At 39.0% G+C, this 23,905-nt stretch overlaps 1 protein-coding gene across 1 annotated transcript in view; it reads right to left on the minus strand.

Annotated features, from left to right (window-relative positions):
* eys (eyes shut homolog) overlaps positions 1–23,905 on the minus strand; it is a 293,123-nt gene that overhangs the window by 3,180 nt on the left and 266,038 nt on the right. Inside the window, exons 39-45 of the mRNA XM_051651752.1 lie at positions 15,382–15,554; positions 8,446–8,628; positions 5,860–6,026; positions 2,749–2,893; positions 1,789–1,963; positions 1,499–1,671; positions 21–182 (exon numbers count right to left, since the gene is read on the minus strand). Of these exons, the coding sequence (XP_051507712.1) occupies positions 21–182; positions 1,499–1,671; positions 1,789–1,963; positions 2,749–2,893; positions 5,860–6,026; positions 8,446–8,628; positions 15,382–15,554 (1,178 nt within the window). The remainder of the gene's footprint in view (positions 1–20; positions 183–1,498; positions 1,672–1,788; positions 1,964–2,748; positions 2,894–5,859; positions 6,027–8,445; positions 8,629–15,381; positions 15,555–23,905) is intronic.

Consider the following 23,905-nt stretch of genomic DNA (forward strand, 5'->3'; position numbering starts at 1 on the left):
CAGTTCAGATACTCTCTTACCAGATCGACTGCTCAGGTAACGTGCTGTGTAGAACAGGATGCCTTCTGGTGACAGTGATTGAAACTGCAGTTGCAGATGTGTTCTATGTCTTATGTTGACTGGAGGAAATGACATCCAGGACGACTGATTTCCACTGAAGAAAGGATCACTGATAGATACAGCTGCAAAATAATTAAAGAGAAAAATTAAAGCAACAAGTCAAAATGCTCCTATCCTTTGATGGTTGGAGAATTGGTTGGAAAATGAAGAGCATATATGATGTTTTGATACTTGTTTGAACTTTTCAAATATCTTAACATATTCAAGGCAACTCTTTACGCTGTCGGTGTTGCATATGTTACATGCTATTCTAAATACTATAATGATAACAACAATAACAATGTGTCAATACAAGCAGCACTAAAAAATAATTAGGCCTACATAATATTTTTTATTTTATTTCTCAGTCCTTATGTAAATACTGTCATGTGTATTTTGTTGGTTCATGTTTTTCATGTCTTTTATTTTGTAATTCTAGTTCCTGTTTCATGTTTTCATGTTTCCCTCCATGTTCTAGTGTCTTGTTTTTCATTGGTTGATTGTCTTGTTATCTTGTTTAGAGTTCTTTGTATTTATTGGTTATCCATGTCATGTGTTCTCCCATATCATGAATTTAACCCTCATGTTTTCCATGGTCCATTGTCAGGTATTGTTTGTGTTTATGTAACGTTGTAGGATAGTTCATGTCAAGTTTATGTTTTATTCACGTTTGTAGTTAGGGTTTATTGGATCTCACGTTTGTTAATAAAACTGCACTTGGATTCTTCACTCCATCGTCATCATCTTTGTCATTGCCAGCGCCATCCAATGTTACAAATTTTTGGATAAAAGCGTCTGCCAAATGCATAAATGTACAAATACACAGAACACTTTAATATAAAATATAACCAATTATTTAAATTAATATAAGCAGTAATGTCTTAATGAAAGCTAAATCAATGTTTTACTATAAAAATGCAGTTAATTTTAAATATTAAGTAAAAGAAAGGAAAGTGCCCGTTAAATCCTTTATCCTTTCATTTTTAATTTTCTAACTAACACCAAGTTATAACCAGGTAGACACAATAAAGTGACAAGCAATAAAAGCTATCTCTTCCATGTAAATCTGAGAGTTTGTCCTAACCAGCTTCGACGAGAGACAGCTGATGAGTTATAGGACGTGTTGTCGGTTGCTTGGTTTCTATTTCTGTGGCATTACGCTGCTAAGCTCCCCCCCTCCACAGTGAAATCTCATTTTCAAAAATCCTACTCCACTCAACTGTCCTACACATCAAATATATTTTGATTGACTATCATTGTGCTGCATCTCGTAGCATTTTTGCTTTTATTGTGGACTGAGAAATTACTTGTCACTAGAAACTTGTCGTGCCTGGCTAAGACAATGTGTAATTTACCTGAATGCACTTTTAACAGTAGGTCAGATTGGGTCTGGTCTAACCTTGCTGGCAGAAGTGTCCAGCAGTGCCTAGGGGACACTGGCATGTATATCCTTCAGGAAAGGGTACACAGGTGGAGCCGCGGGCACAGGAAGGCGGTGGGATGTGTTCAGCATCACAGAACGACACTTTCTCAGAGCACAGAGCACCTTTCCATCCAAACACACACTGGCAGCTGGAATGAACAGACAAATAAAGCAAGTTTTAAAATGTGACAGTCCTTGACTCACACAAAGTAGGGCACAAACAGGTTGTTGTTGAAGTAAAATGGAAGTTTCCAGTGGAGTCTTACTGCACAGAGGATCCAGAGTCCACACAAGTTCCTCCATTCCGGCATCTCACCAGGCTGCACGGATTAACGCCACACTGACCCACATTACGCCCTGATACTGGCCTGCCCTCTGGGCCCCCTGGGACATTAAACTTCCCATTGCGTCTCGTCCGAAACAGTACATCAAAAATGCAGCCTTTAAAAATAAAACATTGAGAAATAGTGTCCATCAATACATTTTCATATAATACTTTCCTCTAAGCCCTGAAAATGGCTCTCTTAAAATTTACAAAACCGTTGACAATGTGTGTAATCATTTTTGGAGCCGTCTAAAGTGTGTGCAAGGTTGGTCAGTGATATTAAAGTTGTTTGTTAATATTAATGCACCTTGAACTAACGATGAACTAACGATGAACAATTGTATTTTTAATAACTAACATTAACTAAGATTAATAAATGCTGTAAAAACATATTGTTCTGTCTTAGTTCATAATACCTTGTGGGTTTACTAATGTTAACTATTCTAAACGTATTATAAAGTGCTACCACTCTGTTTCACTCTCTTGAGCATGATTCACAGCTACGATAAAATACTACGTGTTCATAAGATATGACATTTAAAAGATATACTGAATATTATAATAACATGGACAAAAATCAGATCATATTTTCGGAGCTATTCATCCAAAAAATCAGAAAAAGGCTCAGAATTGCAATACCAAGCATTGTTTTAAACATCAAGAATAAAAAAGCTGCTTTGTGATGGATGGTTGCACATATATCAAGGTAAAGGGTCCCATCAGAGCTCAAACAGTTCTTAAAATAATAAGCAAAATATCAAATCACGCACGGTGCTTTCTCTATATCATCAGACAGATGATCGATGAAACAAAGACAGATTTTATCATGGACTGACAGTCTTAATCAAGACATCATAAAAGACAATAATAAAAATAGGAAAAAACACTACTTGTGAGATACCTTGAAAGCTGTTCTGGAATCGAGAGCCTGCAGGCAAAAGTTCGGGTGTGTATTCTTCATATCCACCCACATAGAGCTGACTGAAGGTGTTGAAGCCTGCCAGCGGTCCAGGAGATGTGCCTGTCCTTATCTTCTGCCCATCAACCTACTCGGACCAACACACATCAGCTGCTAATGTATATACACACACACACACACACACTATATACAGTGCATCCGGAAAGTATTCACAGCGCTTCGCTTTTTCCACAGTTTGTTATGTTACAGCCTTATTCCAAAATGGATTAAATTCATTATTTTCCTCAAAATTCTACAAACAATACCCCATAATGACATCGTGAAAGAAGTTTGTTTGAAATCTTTGCAAATTTATTTATTAAAAAAAAAAAATGAAAAAAAAAAAAAAAAAAAAAAATCACATGTACATGAGTATTCACAGCCTTTGCCACGACACTCAAAATTGAGCTCAGGTGCATCCTGTTTCCACTGATCATCCTTGAGATGTTTCTGCAACTTGATTGGAGTCCACCTGTGGTAAATTCAGTTGATTGGACATGATTTGGAAAGGCACACACCTGTCTTTATAAGGTCCCACAGTTAACCATGCATGTCAGAGCACAAACAAAGCCATGAAGTTCAAGTAATTGTCTGTAGACCTCTGAAACAGGATTGTATCGAGGCACAGATCTGGGGAAGGTTATAGAAACATTTCTGCAGCATTGAAGGTCCCAATGAGCACAGTGGCCTCCATCATCCGTAAATGGAAGAAGTTTGGAACCACCAGGACTGTTCCTAGAGCTGGCCTCCTGGCCAAACTGAGCGATCGGTGGAGAAGGGCCTTAATCAGGGAGGTGACCAAGAACCCGATGGTCACTCTGACAGAGCTCCAGCGTTTATCTGTGGAGAGAGGAGAACCTTCCAGAAGAACAACCATCTCTGCAGCACTCCACCAATCAGGCCTGTATGGTAGAGTGGCCAGACGGAAGCCATTCCTCCGTAGAAGGCACATGGCCTGGAGTTCGCCAAAAGACTCCCAGACCATGAGAAACAAAGACTGAACTCTTTGGCCTGAATGGCAAGCGTCATTTCTGGAGGAAACCAGGCAGCGCTCATCACCTGGCCAATACCATCCCTACAGTGAAGCATGGTGGTGGCAGCATCATGCTGTGGGGTTGTTTTTCAGCGGCAGGAACTGGGAGACTAGTCAGGATCGAGGGAAAGATGAATGCAGCAATGTACAGAGACATCCTTGATGAAAACCTGCTCCAGAGCACTCTGGACCTCAGACTGGGGCGAAGGTTCATCTTCCAACAGAACAACGACCCTAAGCACACAGCCAAGATAACAAAGGAGTGGCTCCGGGACAACTCTGTGAACGTCCTTGAGTGGCCCAGCCAGAGCCCAGACTTGAACCTGATTGAACTTCTCTGGAGAGATCTGAAAATGGCTGTGCCATCCATCCTGATGGAGCTTGAGATGTCCTGCAAAGAAGAATGCGAGAAACTGCCCAAAAATAGGTGTGCCAAGCTTGTAGCATCATACTCAAAAAGATTTGAGGCTGTAATTGGTGCCAAAGGTGCTTCAAAGTACTGAGCAAAGGCTGTGAATACTTATGTACATGTGTGTTTTATTTATTTTTTTATTTTTTTATAAATTTGCAAAGACTTCAAACAAACTTCTTTCACGTTGTCATTATGGGTATTGTTTGTAGAATTGAGGAAAATAATGAATTTAATCAATTTTGGAATAAGGCTGTAACATAACAAAATGTGGAAAAAGTGAAGCGCTGTGAATACTTTCCGGATACACTGTGTATATACACACTGGTGGCCAAAAGTTTGGAATAATGTACAGATTTTGCTCTTATGGAAAGAAATCGCTACTTCTATTCACCAAAGTGGCATTCAACTGATCACAAAGTATAGTCAGGACATTAATAATGTGAAAAATGACTATTACAATTTGAATTTTTCTTAAACTAAAGTGTTCTCATCAAACAATCCTCCACGTGCAGCAATGATAGCTTTGCAGATCCTTGGCATTCTAGCTGTCAGTTTGTCCAGATACTCAGGTGACATTTCACCCCATGCTTCCTGTAGCACTTGCCATAGATGTGGCTGTCTTGTCAGGCACTTCTCACACATCTTACAGTCTAGCTGATCCCACAAATGCTCAGTGGGGTTAAGATCCATAACACTCTTTTCCATTTATCTATTGTCCAATGTCTGTGTTTCTTTTGCCCTTACCTTTTCTTTTTGTTTTTCTGTTTCAAAAGTGGCTTTTTCTTTGCAATTCTTCCCATAAGGCCTACACCCCTGAGTCTTCTCTTTACTGTTGTACATGAAACTGGTGTTGAGTGGGTAGAATTCATTGAAGCTGTCAGCTGATGACATGTGAGGTGTCTATTTCTCAAACTAGAGCCTTCATCTCTTTCTGTCCTTGTTAGAGCCAGTTGTCCTTTGTCTTTGAAGACTGTAGTGTACAGCTTTTTGGCAATTTCAAGCACTGTATAGCCTTCATTTCTCAAAACAATGTTTGACTGATGAGTGTCTAGAGAAAGCTGTTTTGCCATTTTTTTTTTTTTTACCTAATATTGACCTTAAGACATGCCAATCTATTGCATACTGTGGCAACTCAAAAACAAACACAAAGACAATGTTAAGCTTCATTTAATGAACCAAATAGCTTTCAGCTGTGTTTAATATAATGGCAAGTAACTTAGCAATTTAGCATGATTACTCAAGGATAAGGTGTTGGAGTGATGGCTGCTGGAAATGGGGCCTGTCTAGATTTGATCAATAATGACTTTTTTCAAATAGTGATGGTGCAAATTTTTTTTTTTAATCAGTAATGTCCTGACTATACTTTGTGATCAGTTGAATGCCACTTTGGTGAATTGAAGTACCAATTTCCTTCTGAAACAGCAAAATCTGTATATCATTCCAAACTTTTGGCCACCAGTGTATATATATTGTATATATACAGGTCTGACCAATGACAAACAGTCATTATTTTGCACAGAAATTACACAATACACCTTTAACATGGTTACTGTATAAGGATGTGATTCTGCAGGGCACCGCTTTTATATTCCTGCAAATATAAACACACCTTCAGCCATCCATTTTTCAGATATCTTCCAAAGTGCACAGTGTGAATGTTGATCCTTGGATTCAGGCGCTCACTGACAATTGATGCCAAACCTGAGCCGAGATTATACTTATGAACAATTCTGCTGTTCCGCACCCCCAATGCGAAGAAGTCATCCCCACTGATACCTTCATAAAAAACAATAACACACAGAATCCAATTAGCTCATACTCATACATGTGGTTCACCACCGGCCAGCAATCTATAAATGAAACATTGTTTTGGAGCTGATGGATCTAACGCTCCAATTTATCTGCCCAATTATCAGGTGAATAGTTGCTTTCTCATCCTCTCTGATCTCTTTTTTTATTTTGTCCTCCACTGTGCCGCACAGCTCCCTTGACAATTGCTTCATTATTCACAGAGCTGTCTGCTTCTCTCTTTCCATCGATGAATCACCCTAAACTGTAATCCCGAGAGACACTCGCTGAACTGAGGAAGATTCATACCCCCTTACGCTTTTATTCAGCCACCTGACTTTTGATTAAACATGTCCGTAGCAGTGACGTGTCCATTAGCAGCCACTCAAACTGACCTTAAAATAAATCGCCAATTGGTGAAAATGGGATGAAATCATGAGAAAGGTTGACAGAGACGCTGTGCCTCACATAATCACAAGTTTCCTTTTTAAATTGCATTTTGGACTGTAAAGTTGATTTTTGCTAAGGATAAGGATTTCCTAATATGGAAAGAGTGCTTCTATATGAAAATAGATTTTTCTTTGTAATTTATATAATCTTTCCTGTCTTTTTATATGTAGGGAAACTTAGTTGTTGTCACAACAGCTTTATCTCAGTAACTATAAGGTTGAGTCAGCAGTTCAATTACATGTTTGTTTAGCAGTGGCTTTGTATGTGGGCTGAATATGTATTAGAATAGCCTATCATATATATATATATATATATATATATATATATATATATATATATATATATATATATATAGTATTTATAATTATATATATATATATATATATATATATATATATATAGGCACTTGTGAAAAATGTTGCATAGTGAGGATGTCTTCAAAGATAATGATATAAATAGTTTTCATTTATCACTTAATGTCATTTAAAGTCCAGTAAACATAAAAAAGCTAAATTAATATTCGGTGTGACCACCTTTGCCTTTAAAACAGCACCAATTCTCCTAGGTACACCTGGACATAGTTTTTCTTGGTTGTTGGCAAATAGTATGTTCCAAGCTTCTTGGAGAATTCGCCACAGTTCTTCTATCTATTTAGGCTGTCTCAATTGCTTCTGTCTCTTTATGTAATCTCAGACTGACATGATGTTCAGCAGGGGGCTTTGTGGGGGCCATGACATCTGTTGCAGGGCTCCCTGTTCTTCTATTCTAATTTTTTCTATTTGCAAAAGTAATGTTTGGGAGTCTACAATTTATATTTTCAATTGACACACTAAAGCTGAAGATATAAATAACCATCTTAAGACAAATGCTTTTGTGAAACATCTTATGTGACTTTTGCACAGTACTGTGTGTATGTGTGTGTGTGTGTGTGTGTGTGTGTGTGAAATATTCAGGCAAGGTTCAATAATTACACAATGGTGGTAGATTTGAACTGTGTTTTAGGACATTTTTATTTGTTGGCCAAAACAATGGTACACAACCATTTTATATGCTACCTTCTATATTCCTGCTGTTTATGAATGCTTTTGTGTTTCATAATTGTACAGTTGTTTAAAGTCTATACTGTAATAGGCTATTTAAAGGCAGGTTCCATTATGATAACTTATCCCATATAGTGTGACAACATATCTCACTATTGTTACAAAAGGTCAATGTGTGTTCAATTAACTGTATCTTATTTCATGGGCAATAACTGTGTAGTTTTTGGAGCCAAGACTTTAAGGTGCGTGTCTAAACAAAAATTTATTTTGACACATATAGCCCCGGTCTCCCCTATTTTTTTATTCTACAGTTAGTAAGATTGCCCTTCTATCATCTAAAATGCTTAGGGACCTTAGATATTACAGATTTTTCCCATATGCCAGAAAATAAAAGTCATCTCCCTGTTGTGTGCACAGATACATGGTGCTGGTTCTGGTCTTATGATTACAGCACAGTGAACAGGAGCTGCCCCATTAACATCTCCTTGTTGAGTGAAATAACTTTCAAACCTCACTTCCTCTACCATGACCTCTTTTACCCCACTGCTGGTGCTGGAAAAATGTTTACAGCCACACTGCTATGAATCCAGCTTACGTTTCCACACACACAGCTGGTATATAAAGCATTCTATTCTAAATGCTAAGGGACATATTACACAAGATTTCAGAATTAATCAGAATTGCAATTTGTTGACAATTTTAAACAATTAAATGTTAAAAGTGTTGCCTTGCACAAGTTTTCTTCCATTGTTTTCCCCGGACACATGAAAACGTGAGTTACACACACACAAACATACAGCTGGTATATGCAGCATTCTATTCTAAGTGCTATGGGACACATTGCAATCAAAGTGAATAGGCAGAGATAAATGAACAAATATAAGAAGATAGAAGAAAATATTCCCATTTCAACTCACCTTGTCCCTTTTGTCCGGAAAAGAGAATGAGGTTGTTTCTCAAAGCGGAGGCATTATTGGCGAAGGTAAGCTTCAGCTGGAATTCATAAAAATGGCTCATGTTGGGAACAGGGGGATAAGCCACATAGGATGAGTAACCAAATTCATCAAGTCCACTAAACCTGGGCCGAGTGACGTTGACAACTGCAGAGAAATATCAAATAAATACAAAAATGGGCAGTTTACGCATTACATGTCCATGAGTTTTCTTAGTTAAAACAAAAATGCATGTATAATGTAAAGTGCATATTTTAGCTGATCGCTGCCATTTAATAGCTTATTTTAAATGGTCCTGTGTTGTGATATATCATTTTTTTAAAGCAAAAATATTCCATGTAGTCTCTCAATAAAAATGAGCTTATAAAAGTGAGATGCATAATAACAATAATAAAAAAAAATTATAATAAAAAATTTAAAAATGCTATTTAATACATATACATATAAAAATAGTATTAAATGATAAAAAGCAAACAAATCCTCACTGTTACCCCACCAGATTTCTGTTAATCATGTACTATAACATGTATCTGATTCAAAACGAATAAAAATCTGGTGGTTTAGCCTAAAGGTTCCAAGTTCAATCTCGGGTATGGTTGCATTACCATAATTATGCCTGAAAAAATAATTTCAATCCAATGATCTCATCCTTGCTGTTAGTGCACTCCAAGTCACTTTAGATAAAAATAAAAAGCATCTGCAAAATGTCAAGTAACTTTACAAAAAAGTTACCAGCAGCTGTGTGAGAAAGGGCCACAAGATGGTGATATTGCATCATACTTTGTGCTTTTCGAATCCTATGCATTTTATTTAATACAGAGAATATGCTGCAACTAACAATTATTAGTGTAATTTTGTGCCGTCACCCGTTTTACTCTACAAATGAACAAAGTTCCACAGATATTTGCAAAATCTAAGTGCAATCATTCAGAATGTGAGAAATGGCTGTTGCTTTTAAAACATTAAAAGTATTTTAGAGACAGAAAATCAACCTGAAACTTCAACATTTCATCCCCTGGCCTATCAGCCATCACTCTGAGATTCAGCAGCTTAAGTCACATTAAGCATTTACACTCTTTATGCCAAAAATGTGCTAGCCAAAGTCTTTTCTCCACCCTCATTTTATCTTTATGAATTGTGCAGTCTGCAAACTCTCTCTGGAGAATTTCTCTAGGAAGTTCTTTCCTCTGCTCTTCCCTTTAATTATTGATGCCTTTTAAAATTGCACATATATTACATTGTTGCGGTTTATTTGCATATCGCCTAATGAAGGACTAGAATGTGGTTTTATCAGAGATGCTTTGATAGGACTAGCTGTATTCTTTTTTTTCTCTCAGTGTAGCTGATGGCTCTGCGTCAAGCCACAGATGCTTAATTGAGCTTTCTTGTTGGATTTGGAAGTTGTTATTAATAAACTGGTAATTAATAAACATTAATAAAATTCCTCTGAAGTCCAGTGCCATCCCGAACTGCTATCTATCTGTCTGTCTGTCGGTCCGTCCGTCCATCCCTCTGTCCGTCCACCATATATTTCACTTCAGCAATAATAACGACTTGCAGCACCGTAGTTGTATTGTTTCAATATTATCATTTTCTCTAAATGTAAACACTATTTTAATAATGGTTACAATCTAAATGTAATGCTAAATAAATATATACGTAAAACTTACTCAGGAATTAGTCTGGGCTCATTTGAAGAAGTCCAGTACATTCCAAGCTGAGTGCCGAGAGCCACGGAGGCCTTCCTACTAATCAATACCAATTGATGTTACCTGCTGTAATCAGCCTTTAAATTCAAATGTCAGTCCCACTCGGTGTGACACTAGGAGATTAGAACACTCTATTTGGCATCAGGCTCTTTGCTGTCTGATAGAGGGACATCTGGTGGCCCTGCCTGCCTGGCATGCTGTGCCAAGCGGTCTTCAAACCCCGCCACCCAATTAGATTACAGCAAAATAGAGGCAGTTCTTTTCCCTCTAAGCGCAGTGGAGGAGATGAAGAGCTATCTGTGTAAGCAGATATTCGACTTTAGCTGACTTAACACTGCAAGGAAAAGCTGGGTTAGAGAGAACATTAAGTTACACAGTGCTATAGTCTATGTCTTCATAGCTCTGCTAGTTGTGACAATAAAACAAGCCAAACTGCAGTAAGCAAATTCTGTGACTACATTTTGGAAAAAGCAAAAAAAAAACAAAAAAACAAAAAGCAAGTGCTGTGCGCAATAGATTTGAATGTCTTTTCTGATACCTGAAAACACCTGAAAAGGTTAGTGCATAAAGTAGAACAAAGTTAGCAACCTGCAGACTGGCAGTTATCCTTAGATCATTCATGGACAAATTCAACAAACCAATGCAACTTTTTTTTAGTGCAAAAACCAGTGTCTTATTCACACACCACCAATTTAACCAGGTGCTAAATGTCCTGAAACAGCCCTGCACCATCTTTATTTAATGATTCTGTTGTGGAGAATATTAGTTTTGTTCAGTTAAAAAAAGACCCAGTACAGTAAATACCAACATGGTCTCATAGAATGAATGTTACTCTATATACATTTTTGTAACTGACTTGTACGTGCCGCTTTCTATGTTTCGCTGCACTTTCCTGGTGAAATGAACACTAGAGGCGCTACAAGAACTGTGTGGTTTAAACATTGTCACTAGGGGTGGAAAAATACATTGATGCATTGCGATGCATCGATCTATTCAATAAATTTCGATGCATCGATTACGAAATTAAAAAATCTGTTTTCATTATAAATTAATACCCAATGTGTCCGTCTCAAATTACACTAACCTTCTCGTCAATGACATGCGGCAGCCGCGAAAATATATACAGTATATATATATATATATATTTATATATATATTTTATTTTTTCGCAGTGTGTGCCGCAAACAGTCCTACATGAAAATGCGGTTTCATTCTCGTGAACTGGCTTGACAGGCAGAGGCGTCTCCATTTAGCCTCCTGGCGCCTCTTTCCCTATCCCAAAATGAATAGGGAACTCACGGTTACAACATCCCGTGTTACTGCCTTTACATATTTTCAAAAATCAGGCTCTATCTAATACAAGTGAATCTGTGTGAACCCAGACTGTGTGTTTGCTGGAAATATCTGACTCATGGACATAAAAAAGGGTTGACAGGAAAACAAACTGCTGTGAAAAAATTCACAAATCAGATTGGTCAAAATGAGAGTGGTTTCAGTCTTCAACTTTTGGAGCTATTTGGATTAGAAAATTAAGAGTTGTAAAATTTAAACGACCGATTGCGAAGCAGAGGAATGTCATCCGAATTCACAAATCATGAAGAATAAAATGCAACATTAGTTACATGTCTACCACAGCACATAGCGGATTTATAGCCGATTGAAATCTGAATTTCTTTAGTGTGGTCTTTACATGCTACTAATAGAGTTTTTCATTCTATGACCCTGCTCCATTAAAACCTGGATCGTATCTGCCTGCACATGACATTTCATCTGTAATTCCTGGTTTCAGATTTCACAATGTATCGTAATTTTTTGGTAGAGAATCGTAATCTAATCGAATTGTCGTCAGAGCGAATCGTCACACCCCTAATTGTCACACAAATCACAAGTACATTTGCTGATTTTGACTTTATAAAAATGTATTTTTCATTCTATTATTCACCACATGCTATGTTATGATATCAAAACACTTTTATTTTAACGCATGATTTTAAAAAACGAAACATTTTAACACTTGTATTACAGACCCACCTACATATACACACTTATTCCAATACTGTTAGCTTACTTGATTGAGCATTGGACTTTGGGCTAGAAGGCCGTGGATTGAATCCAGCCAGAGATGCAGGAAAGTAAAAGTGTGCCAAATGCCATATCACTCTGTAGCTCAAGACTGGTTGCCCACTGAAGTTAAGCAGGTTTGAGCCTGGTCAGTACCTGGATGGGAGACCTCATGGGGAAACTAAGGTTGCTGCTGGAAGAGGTGTTAGGGAGGCCAGCAGGGGGTACTCACCCCCCAGTACAGTAATGGGGACACTATACTGTAAAAAGACACTGTCCTTCAGATGAGACCTGACTCTCTGTGGTCATTAAAAGTCCTGGCCAAATTGGCCCTTATCTATCATGCCCTCCTAATAATCCCCATCCATTAAAGGTGCAGTATGTAACAATTTTCATGTAATATTTGCCTTTTTTTTTTTTTTTGCCAATGTGTGAACGGCTTGTAACGCAACGTAAAAAATGAGCCCTTCCCGGACTTCCTAGGTCGCCTATTAAAGCCTGTAGACTGATTTTCATGCAAAGGGAGCGGGTTATTTTTGCTGGGAAAATCCAAAGGATGTGACGTTTATGCGTGCTCCGCAGGGCCTTCTACTGAATCCCATCTGGCTAAGTGGGAACGTGATTGTGACCGAGCGAAAACTAGAGTGAACATCGACAGGGCATTTGATTCCTGGAGGGACCTTCATTTGGTTTTGGGGATCAAAACCGACCCTGAATTGGCATTCATCTTATTGGACAGGTAAGCATGTAAAATATAGTGCCATAAGGATTGATCTGTGTAATTTTAGCTAACTTGATCTTGCCTGCTAACGCTGACGTTGAGCTACCTTGCTTCGTAACGTTCAAATAATTTCAACGATCTTCTCTATATATTAAAAGTCAGGTATATAGGATAAATGTAAGCAAATACTCTGGTTTCTTGATTGTAGTACAACATATGACAAACAAAATAAAATACAATAGCGCAACATAACAGTGCAGTGTAACGGTAAACTGTCTGGTATAGTTCGGTAGTATGTAGCTGTATGTGTGTATCAGTATGCTATGTTAGCTGATAAGCATTTTTTGTTTAGTCTCAGAGTTTGTAGTAAAACAATCATAACTGTGTAATTTTAATTATGCTACCTCATCTGTCAACATGATGCCGGTGGATCACGTTCAGTCTCTTTGTACGTTACGTCATTGTTTTGACCGATGCTCACTCACTCGCGTCCCTATGGAGTGTGTGCACGAGCAACAGGTAGCTGGCTGCAGTTCACTTAACGGCCACAGGTGTCATTAATAACAAGGGTTTCTGAATCTTACATACTGCACCTTTAATTGGCTTTATAACTCTCCTCTCTCTCCTCTCCACCAACAGTTGGTGTGTGATGAGTTTACTATGGCTGCCGTCGCATCATCCAGGTGGTTGCTGCACACTGGTGGTGGTTGAGGAGAGTCCCCTGTTCACTATGCACAGCGCTTTGAGTGTAGTGTCAGAAAAGTGCTATATAAATGTAACACTCATTCAAAGTGAAAGAATGAAGTCAGTTAGTGTGTGTTTTCTTTTTTTATTTCGAATTTGCATTTTAAAACACTATTGGTTAGGTTTAGGGTACATTTTTAGGTTAGGGGGGTATGTTTTACTAATTAAAACGTCCATCTAAAATTCACCTTAAAAAACTTTTACCCCATTTCGCTCGATTTTGCCGCCCTCCGCTGGACATTTCACTTGAAAACTGCAGCCAAACGTGTACTGGAGCATGGAATTTCAGTTTTGCAAAATGTTGCAATGCTCATGTAAATTTCATGAGACCAGGCTGGTAAATACAAAGCTCCTCTTTTGATTCTAAAAATGAACATTGCCATAGGCTTGTTTTTCACACTAAACACAAGATTTTTAAAATATTGTAGCATCTAGAAAGAGCGTAAATTTTATATCAATGGTGGTACAGTTCTTTTACAGTAAACCCTTTGAGTAACAAAAAATATATTAATTAGTATACTTACAAATGGTATCTGTTTGAAACAAATACAGAATCATGGATTTATTCAAAAGCATTTTTTTTTAGAATGCCTGGCGGACTAAGAATTTGTAAAAAATTCCCTAGCAACGCCCTAGTCATCACCCAAAACACTCTGACATTGCATAAATAATATAAACTTTAACTTATTATTTTATTGATTGTTGTGGAGAATCCAAAGGCAATTTGATGAAACACAAGAATTAGATTATTCATTAGATTTACAGTTTTTCACAGTTTTTAACTCTTAAAAAGGGTAAAAATAACTCGAACATAACAGCAGGGTTAAATTAAGTAATTTAAACGCGTCTTTTTTACATAATTTGCTCTTTATTCGCAAAGCTCAGGTCTCACATGCTTACATGGGTATTTAAGATATCTCTTAAATACATCTCAGTCAAAATGCACATCTTAGCAAATAAAATACAATGCTTTATAAATGTGAACAGACAGGACAAAACGTCTGATCTGTGTCAAACTATCGGATCTCTGCATTAGATCTGGCAATATAATTGCAGCCTATTTGACCTGCTGATGACTATTATGTGTTAATATTAATCAAACAATATTTACAGAAAAAAATGCTTACTTCATTGAGAAATAATTGAAGATTATATGCCATTGTTTTTATTTAATTTTCTAATATTTAAATTAAAGTTGACCTTTTCAAATAAAGGAGCATGCTTAATAGCATTATTTTTTGTGGTATCGAAACTGGTCTAAAGAATTGTTTTATTATGCTGCTGTCGGTTTCGACTACTGATATTCAGGTACTGAGACAACCCTAGCTGGTGCAGTTTATACTTCGTAGATTGCCTCCTCAGATTTGAAAGCCTCAGATTTCAGTTACTGTTTAGTAAGTTTATAGAGAGCAGTTAGCTGCCCTAATTGGAAAGCATTTCACCTGCTTGCATCAGGCATCAGTTAAACAAAACTAATGTGAATACATCTCAATCTACCACCTATGGGTTGAATCTCAAAGACAGGAGATGAGGAAAACAAACGTCAGATGTAACTATCGGCAAAAATAGAAAACGAAAGCTCGTTGGCTTCTGTTTCTTATATCACATCTCCATGGATACTGTCGTAAACCTCCATCTACACACAAACCTTGATGGGAGACCTACCTTCATCACAGAGGAGACCTTGCCTTCCGTAGGGGCACAGGCACGCTGCTTCAAGCTGCATCTGGGGAACGCATGTGGCACCGAGCGCACACGGGTTTCGCTCACAGGCAGTGAACTGGCACAGCTTACCGATGTAGAGCAAGGGACACACACAGAACCAGTTCTCTGCATCGCTACATGCAAGAAAACCAAAAAACGGGAGAAAAAAGCAAGAGATCATTAGGATACCAATGAAATGTACCCGTACTGCATCGTTAACTTCACTGGAGTTTGTGTAGAAAGCATAAATTGGGTAGGGGCACTGGGGGTGGGGTGGGGGGGAGACTCCAAAAAAGCAGAGCAGAATACAAATGAGAATACAAAGCAGAATACATAGAAGTTCTGCTGCTGAATTCATAGATCACCATCATGAATTTTAGACCAGTGGTTCTCAACTAGTTTTGCGTCAGGACCCAGATTTCACAATACACTTCAAGTAGCGACCCAACACAATATTAAAATGGTTTATTGTACAAAAGTAAATAAATATGTCCTTAAAAAAACAAACACATATTGACACCTATTCATAATTTATGAAAGCCATTTATGAAGGCCATCTGCAAATCCAGAGTTACATTATGCTCATGTTGATCCACCTTCGCTTTGATTAGAAACGTTCAAGCTAATGCCTGACTGCCAAGGTGCGATTCCATGAACGGAAATTTCCTAATTCCAGGCTTGATCCCCAAGTGAGAGGGAGAGGGTAGGCCTGCATGATAAGCAATATTCAGACAAAAACTTCATAAGCTACAGGAAGATGTAAAGGGTTTTCAAAGGTATAATATCAGATACAGGAAGCATTAGAGGAGTTTCAGACCTATAAATTAATAATGTGTTTTGAGCTCCAGCACAGCAGTAGAAATGAAATATTTACATTCTGTCACTTGGATTTGGAACCAGTGCAAGAGACTGATAAAAATACACACACAAACAAACACAAACACACATACCTGTTCGTGACACTGCAGGATATTCTGACATGAAAAGACTAAAGCATGAGAAATGTCTGCAAGGAAAATGTCTGCGTTTTCATATAAAATCACTGCTATGCATATAAATGTCACAAAAATGATTGCGTTATGTAAACAACATTAGATAGGACGGTCTGTAACCTTGCCACTCTGAAAGAAACTAATCAAGTGACCTTGTTTGTAGCATTTGCACCATTCCCAGAGAAAGACAGCGGACGGTTTGTCACTGCCATTCAGGAGAGCAGGGGGTAACACCACGGCAGGCGGTGAGATTATTGCCCCACATTATGTAGAACATGCAAACACATCTGTTTCTGTGACTGATTGCCCTTCACCAGCCATGCGAACTCAGACTGACGCAGAGAACAGTCAGGAGAAACACTCAGGTGGCTGCTGCATATGGTAAGCTCTACACAGCAAACTGAGAAAGATAACAGGGGATGTGTTTACCAATCTTGAAAAAGATCAAATCAGTTTTTTTATACTAAGCACAGGAAAAAAGTCAGATTTTGAATTTTGAAATAGCAGATCATGACACTTTATTTAAGTGTATTTTAAAAATTTTTAAGAAAATTTGAGATTTGTGGCTACTAGCTTTGAGGCCATCTATACGCTAGTGTACTACGCTACACTTGCTCCAATTGTAAATTAAAATGTTTTACTTTTTATGCAGAATTAGGCATTTAATATTTGCAATCTATGGGTAAAAAACAGGAAAAATAAGGGGAAAACCAGCCAACCAGTTTAAATCTTGTTTTAGCTGCTTTTTTATTTTTAAATATGTCAGCACAGGAAAGAAAATTGCATTTGTCAAACCCTTACATGGGTCTTTAAAGTCGTATGTAGGCCTATATGTGTAAGTTCTGTACCACTAGCGCCACCAAACTGACTTGACAAAATAATGACAAATACTGTAGATTCAAATAGATTTTTTTTCGAACACTCCCCCATGTGCCATTGGTCGATCAAACAGATAGTCCCGCCCCAAGCTCACGCCATTGGTTGAGCCAGTTTCGGTATCTTCCAGTTCAGGATGCTCAAACAAACAGAGCAATGTTTTGATAGTACCACAGAGCCACACAGTTTACTCTTTTCAGGGAAAATAACCTAACGCTGGGATAGGAGAAAGTATTTTAACAGCCAAAAAAATACACACTTCAGCTTTGAAGATAAAACTGAAAGTAATGGCAAATGCTGTAAAGCTTTAAAGATACATTGACCGCGTTTACATGCAAAACAGTTTATTCCAGGGTTTTTGCAGAAAGCGGCATTCTGAAACATCATGTAAATGAGAAAGATGTTTTCCTTACACCGTTTAAGGGATTAAGAGAAAGCGGTTTAACACACCAAGGTTTCTTCTGGAGAATGCGGCTTATATGGCCATGTAAAGGGGTAGTTCACCCAAAAATGAAAATTCTCTCATGACTTACTTACCTTCCTGGCATCCCAGATGTGAATTACTTTCTTCTGCAGAACACAAATTAATATTTTTATTATAAATATATAAATATATGAGCAAGGCCCTTAACCCTATCTGCTCCAGGGGCGCCGTATCATGGCTGACCCTGCACTCTGACCCCAGCCTAGCTGGGATATGTGAAAAAGAAGAATTTCACTGTATATGTGCAAAATGTATAATGTGTGATAAATAAAGCAGTAGGGCAGTGGTAGCTCAGCGGTTAAGGCTCTGGGTTACTGATCAGAAGGTCGGGGGTTCAAGCCCCAGCACTGCCAAGATGCCACTGTTGGGCCCTTGAGCAAGGCCCTTAACCCTATCTGCTCCAGGGGCGCCGTATCATGGCTGACCCTGCACTCTGACCCCAGCCTAGCTGGGATATGTGAAAAAGAAGAATTTCACCGTATATGTGCAAAATGTATAATGTGTGATAAATAAAGAAAATTATTAATTATTAATTATTAATATATATATATATATATATATATATATATACATATATACACACACACACACACATATATACACATACATACATATACATACATGCATACATACACACGCACACACATACATATACGTAGTGCAAATCTAAATACAAATCGGTTATGTGCAAGGGAATGTAATGGCAGAAGAGGTAGGATGTGTTGGATAATATAAAAAGCTCTAATAATACACAAGTTTTAACAGAAGAATTAATATAAGTGATTTTATAAAATAATAAACATCAAATTTCTGCCTTCAATAATGTGTATTGCACATTAATTATTGCTCAAAGGGGCAGTTTTAGCTGTTCATGAGTTGGATAGCCTGGGGGAAAAAACTGTTCCTGTGCCTGATGGTTCTGGTGCTCAGAGCTCTGAAGCGTCGGCCAAAAGGCAACAGTTCAAAAAGGTAGTGGGCAGGGTGAGTGGGGTCCAGAGTGATTTTTCCAGCCTTTTTCCTCACTCTGGAAGTGTATAGTTCTTGAAGGGGGGGGGGGGCAACCAATAATCCTCTCAGCAGTCCAAACTGTCCTTTGTAGTCTTCTGATGTCTGATTTCGTAGCTGAACCAAACCAGACAGTTATTGAAGTGCAGAGGATAGACTCAGTGACTGCTGAGCAGAACTGTATCAGCAGCGCCTGTGGCAGGTTGAACTTCCTCAGCTGGCGAATGAAGTACAACCTCTGCTGGGCCTTTTTCGCAATGGAGTCAATGTGGGTCTCCCACTTCAGGTGCTGTGAGATGGTAGTGCCCAGGAACCTGAATGACTCCACTGCTGCCACAGTGCTGTTTAGAATGGTGAGGGGGGACAGTGTTGGGGGGGGGGGGTTCCTCCTAAAGTCCACAATCATTTCCACCGTTTTGAGCATGTTCAGCTCAAGGTTATTTTGACTGCACCAGACAGCCAGCTGTTTAACCTCCCTTCTGTATGCAGACTCATCGTCATCTCGGATGAGGCCGATGACCGTGGTGTCGTCTGCAAACTTCAGGAGCTTGATAGAGGGGTCCTTGGAGATGCAGTCGTTGGTGTAGAGGGAGAAGAGTAGTGGGGAGAGCACACATCCCTTGGGGGCACCAGTGCTGATTGTACAGGTGCTGGAAGTGAATTTTCCCTGTCTCACAAGCTGCTGCCTGTCTGTCAGAAAGCTGGTAATCCACTGACAGATAGACGTGGGAACAGAGAGTTGGTGTAATTTAGTCTGGAGAATAGCTGGGATGATGGTGTTCAAAACCAAACTGAAGTTCACAAAAAGGATCCTTGCATATGTCCCTGGTCTGTCCAGATGTTGCAGTATATGATGCAATCCCATGTTGACAGCATCATCCACAGACCTGTTTGCTTGATAAGCAAATTGAAGGGGACCTAGAAAGGGTCCAGTGATGTCCTTCAGCTGGGCCAACACCAGTCTTTCAAATTATTTCATGACCACAGATGTCAGGGCGACAGGTATGTAGTCATTAAGTCCTTTGATTTTTGGTTTCTTTGGGATGGGGATGATAGTGGAACATTTGAAGCGGCATGGGATTTCACACTGTTCCAGTGATCTATTGAAGATCTGTGTGAAGGTGGGGGCCAGCTGGTTAGCACAGGATCTAAGACATGCAGGTGAAACGCCATCTGGGCCCTGTGCTTTCCTTATCCTTTGTTTTTGAAAGACGCGGCTCACATTATCTTCACAGATCTTAAGTGCAGGTTGAGTAGCAGGAGGTGGGAGGAGGGGGGTTACAGTTATACACTCCAATTTAAAATATGAACTACTGTCCCTCATGTCCGCATAAATGCCACGTACACTGGGAGAATCCCGGAGTTTGACGTAGGAGGGAAACCCCACTATTGCAGCGCAATTCGCTGCAGGTCACGATGGAAAGTTAAGCAAACAAACACAGCAACAATTCTGGACTATCTGGAAATAAGGCCAAGCAACAGAGAATAAAATAGCGAAGTCTTTCTTGGATCCCATGTTTGTTATTTACACAAGCGTCGCAAGAAAAATATGTTACCGTGGTATAGGCTGCTTACTGACCAAGCCACATGTATACGGAAGTAAAGAGAAAGCCGATAACACCATGCATGTAAACGGAAATGCCGCTTTTCAGCCTTAAGCAGCTTTCTCGCAATAAACCGCTTTCTGTTCATGTAAACGAGCTGACTGGTATTGACCAAGCTCTTAGAAAAATATTGTTGTTAAAATGGTTCACGGCTTTCAACCTTTATTCAATTATATAAAGACGCTGATTCAAATGAACTTGATGACCACAGAATATTATGTAAGACAGTCAAGAGACTGAAACCAAGAGCACTCGTCTGTGTTTGGGCAGAATGGAGGTGAATCAGAGATCACAGCTGCAAACCAAGAGACTTTGAAAAAAATCTATGGAAACTTTTCTTTCTAATCCATGTAACAGTCTGAAAGCCTGCTGACAGAAGTCTCCACTAAATTGGGTCAAACGCCTTCCTGACGCACACCTCTCCCAGCAGATATAATGAGCTGCCATCACTACTGACCATTTCTGCTGCAAGGAAAGTGAGCTTCTAGAAGCAAATGCGTATGAAAAATTTAACAAGGAAAGTGTTTGGCATGTCTATTTAAATAAGGGCACACCAAGCAAAGGTAAGCCGACAAAAAGAGACAGATGTCTCTAAACGCTGCTTCTTTGAAAGCAGTAGTCATGCTAGATACACAAGTCTTCATTAAAATACAACAAAAAAATTTTTTTTTTCACAATGCTGGCATTAGTAGCACAAAAATTACACACTTCAGCTTTTAATAGGTTATTTTCTTCATGTTTTGGTCATTTTTATAGAGCTAGCAAGGTAGTACTATTTTGATATTCCAGTTGGAGGTTTGGAGGGCAGTGAAAACAATGATTTACAGCTCTAATAATACACAAGTTTTAACAGAAGAATGAATATAAGTGAATTTATAAAATAATAAACATCAAATTTCTGCCTTCAAACCCTCCAAAAATTGGCCCCATTAACTTCCATTGTAAGTGCCTAACTGTAACCTCGATTTTTGTTTTTTTTGTTTTAAAGAAAAAGTCGAAAAGAGTCGAAATAATTTTTTGTTGTCATCAACATTGTGCCACAAATGCTGTCGATTGAGCTTAACTTGTATTAAACCTGGAATATTCCTTTAAACTTATACAATTCATTCAGCTAAAACTGCTTAATGTACAGACTCTATTCAAGTCTTTGTTTTGTAGATAGTGTAAGCATTAGGGCTACGTTCACTGCAATGTTTTTCAATTGTTTTCTATGTAAACATGCGCTAGACTTTTGTTTAAGCGTCTCGCACAAGAGTACCACATTTTTAGACAAGTGTCAAGTAAAAAATTACTTCAGCTCTTAAAAATGCTTCTCAAAATACCAGCGTTCTGTTTTATTCGTTGTACTGCGTCTAACTTTTTTTTTCAAAAACATTCTTCGGTCTGAACAGCCCGGCCCCTCAAGTGTGCTATATATTTTGGGTTTTTGTAAGCTCAGTAAAACTACTAACCCACATGCAGAGATAAAACAAGACATGCTAAGTGTCATAACAATGTCTAAGAGGATCCGTTGCAGCAGAACCAAAAGCTGGAACCTTCCCTAAAACTAACAATACTGCAATCACTAGTATTTCCTTCAGGAAATGCAAATCTAGTTTTAATATGTCATCATGTAATGCTAGTAACTGAGTGTAAACAAAGGTATTTTAACAGTGCTGACCAAAGAAGGCATTTTAAATCCAAAGACCTCACCTATAAATGTCACATGTGTTCCATGGCTGACAGGAGGCCTAAAATGGAGAGGCCAATCCTCCAAACGTGCTGGATTGCCTGTTTAGTGGGCCAAGCACTCGATTATACACTTGGGCAGGCGTGACACACTCAGTAAAAGAGTTTAGTACTCAGCTCGACAGCGGGGTGAATGATGTCGCTTTACGGGAATGAAATGAACGGCTGATGTACAGCTGTTCACTCCTGCCCTCCGCATGCTCGAGCTGTAACCCGGCGGAGGTGGGTAGAATCTGTCTCAAAGTCGCAGGATTACAAATGTTAAAGCCATGAATCACTGTCAGACCTGAACACTACTGGGGACTTTAAGCAGGAAGCCAGGTACTTCAGTAACAGCATCATGTCCAAGTCCACAGCTATATATGATCCTGGAAAAGTTTAAGTGTGCCAGAGAGAAAACGGATGAAGAGATCTGAGGTAAAACATCAGATGGAAATAGAGAGTAAGAGAATTCTGAAGAAAATGAGTGCTGCTTGCCTGCAGCAAAAGGTTGCCACAAAGGGTGTTATGGCTGTTTTAGTGTATTGCTATGCAGTTTCTAGGGTGCTCTGGTGGTTACTAGGGGGTTGCTGTGTGGTTGCTTACTGGCGAGAGTCAAAAGAGCCCATCATCAAGTCTCTATGATATTCTGGCTCCCTCCTTAAAAGTAAATCTATTTTATTGAGGGTTTGGAACAACACTGGGGTGAGTAAATTTTCATAGAATTTTAATTTTTGAGTGCACTCTCCTTTTAATACTTCGGGTTAGAGGTTTATTCAAATCAGCAATAGTAATAGTGATGCCTGCCTTAGCAAACCCCACAAATGACTCTGAGGAGAAGTGAAAGGCAAGGAATAAGGGAATGTGTTTGAGAACCATCTGTTGAGAAATTCCAGGCCTGCTAGCATCAGCTGCTGCTTCAGAGAAAATGCCAATTCTGAGCATCCGCTCATTTCAGCTAACTGGTATTTCCATCAGGACATCATCCAGGGCTATTATCCGCCTTAAATGAGTGCAGCTAGTTTGATGATTTGAAAGAAAATGTGGACTGTTGTCTACGTGGGACTGTGATTTCATGATGCAGTCTAAGTACTCTGAACATGACGTCAGAAAAGAAAAAGAAAGCTGGTGCTATAGTGGTATAAGTGCATACAAGATATCGACACAGCGTATCAAAGGAACGACATGATATCAAACAGAATGCTTGGAATACTTGTTTACATGAAATGCAGGGGGAACGCGGGGGAGAAGATACAGTAAAAGACGATAGAGGGACAGTCATTACTGCAGACAAAGATTGTTTAAAGAAATAGTTCAGCCAAAAATGAAAATTCTCATCATTTACTCACCTTCATGCCATCCCAGATGTGGATGACTTTCTTACAAAGTAAGAATTTTAGAAGACTATTTCAGCTCTGTAGGTCCTCACAAAGTGAATGGATACCAAAATTCCAAAAGCATGGGGGCCTGGATAGCTCAGCAAGTAAAGATGCTGACTACCACACCTGGAGTCGCGAGTTTGAATCCAGGGCGTGCTGAGTGACTCCAGCCAGGTCCCTTTAGCAACCAAATTGGCCCGGTTGCAAGGGAGGGTAGAGTCACATGGGGTAACCTCCTCGTGGTTGCTATAATGTGGTTCTTGCTCTCGGTGGGGAGTGTGGTGAGTTGTGCGTGAATGCTGCGGAGGCCTCCACACGTGCTATGTCTCCGCAGTATCGCGCTCAACAAGCCACGTGATAAGATGCGCGGATTGACGTCTCAGAGGCAACTGAAATTCGTCCTCCACCACCCAGATTGAGGCAAGTCACTATGCCATC

This window comes from Myxocyprinus asiaticus, chromosome 23, assembly GCF_019703515.2.
Source record: "Myxocyprinus asiaticus isolate MX2 ecotype Aquarium Trade chromosome 23, UBuf_Myxa_2, whole genome shotgun sequence".
Taxonomy (NCBI): Eukaryota; Metazoa; Chordata; class Actinopteri; order Cypriniformes; family Catostomidae; genus Myxocyprinus; species Myxocyprinus asiaticus.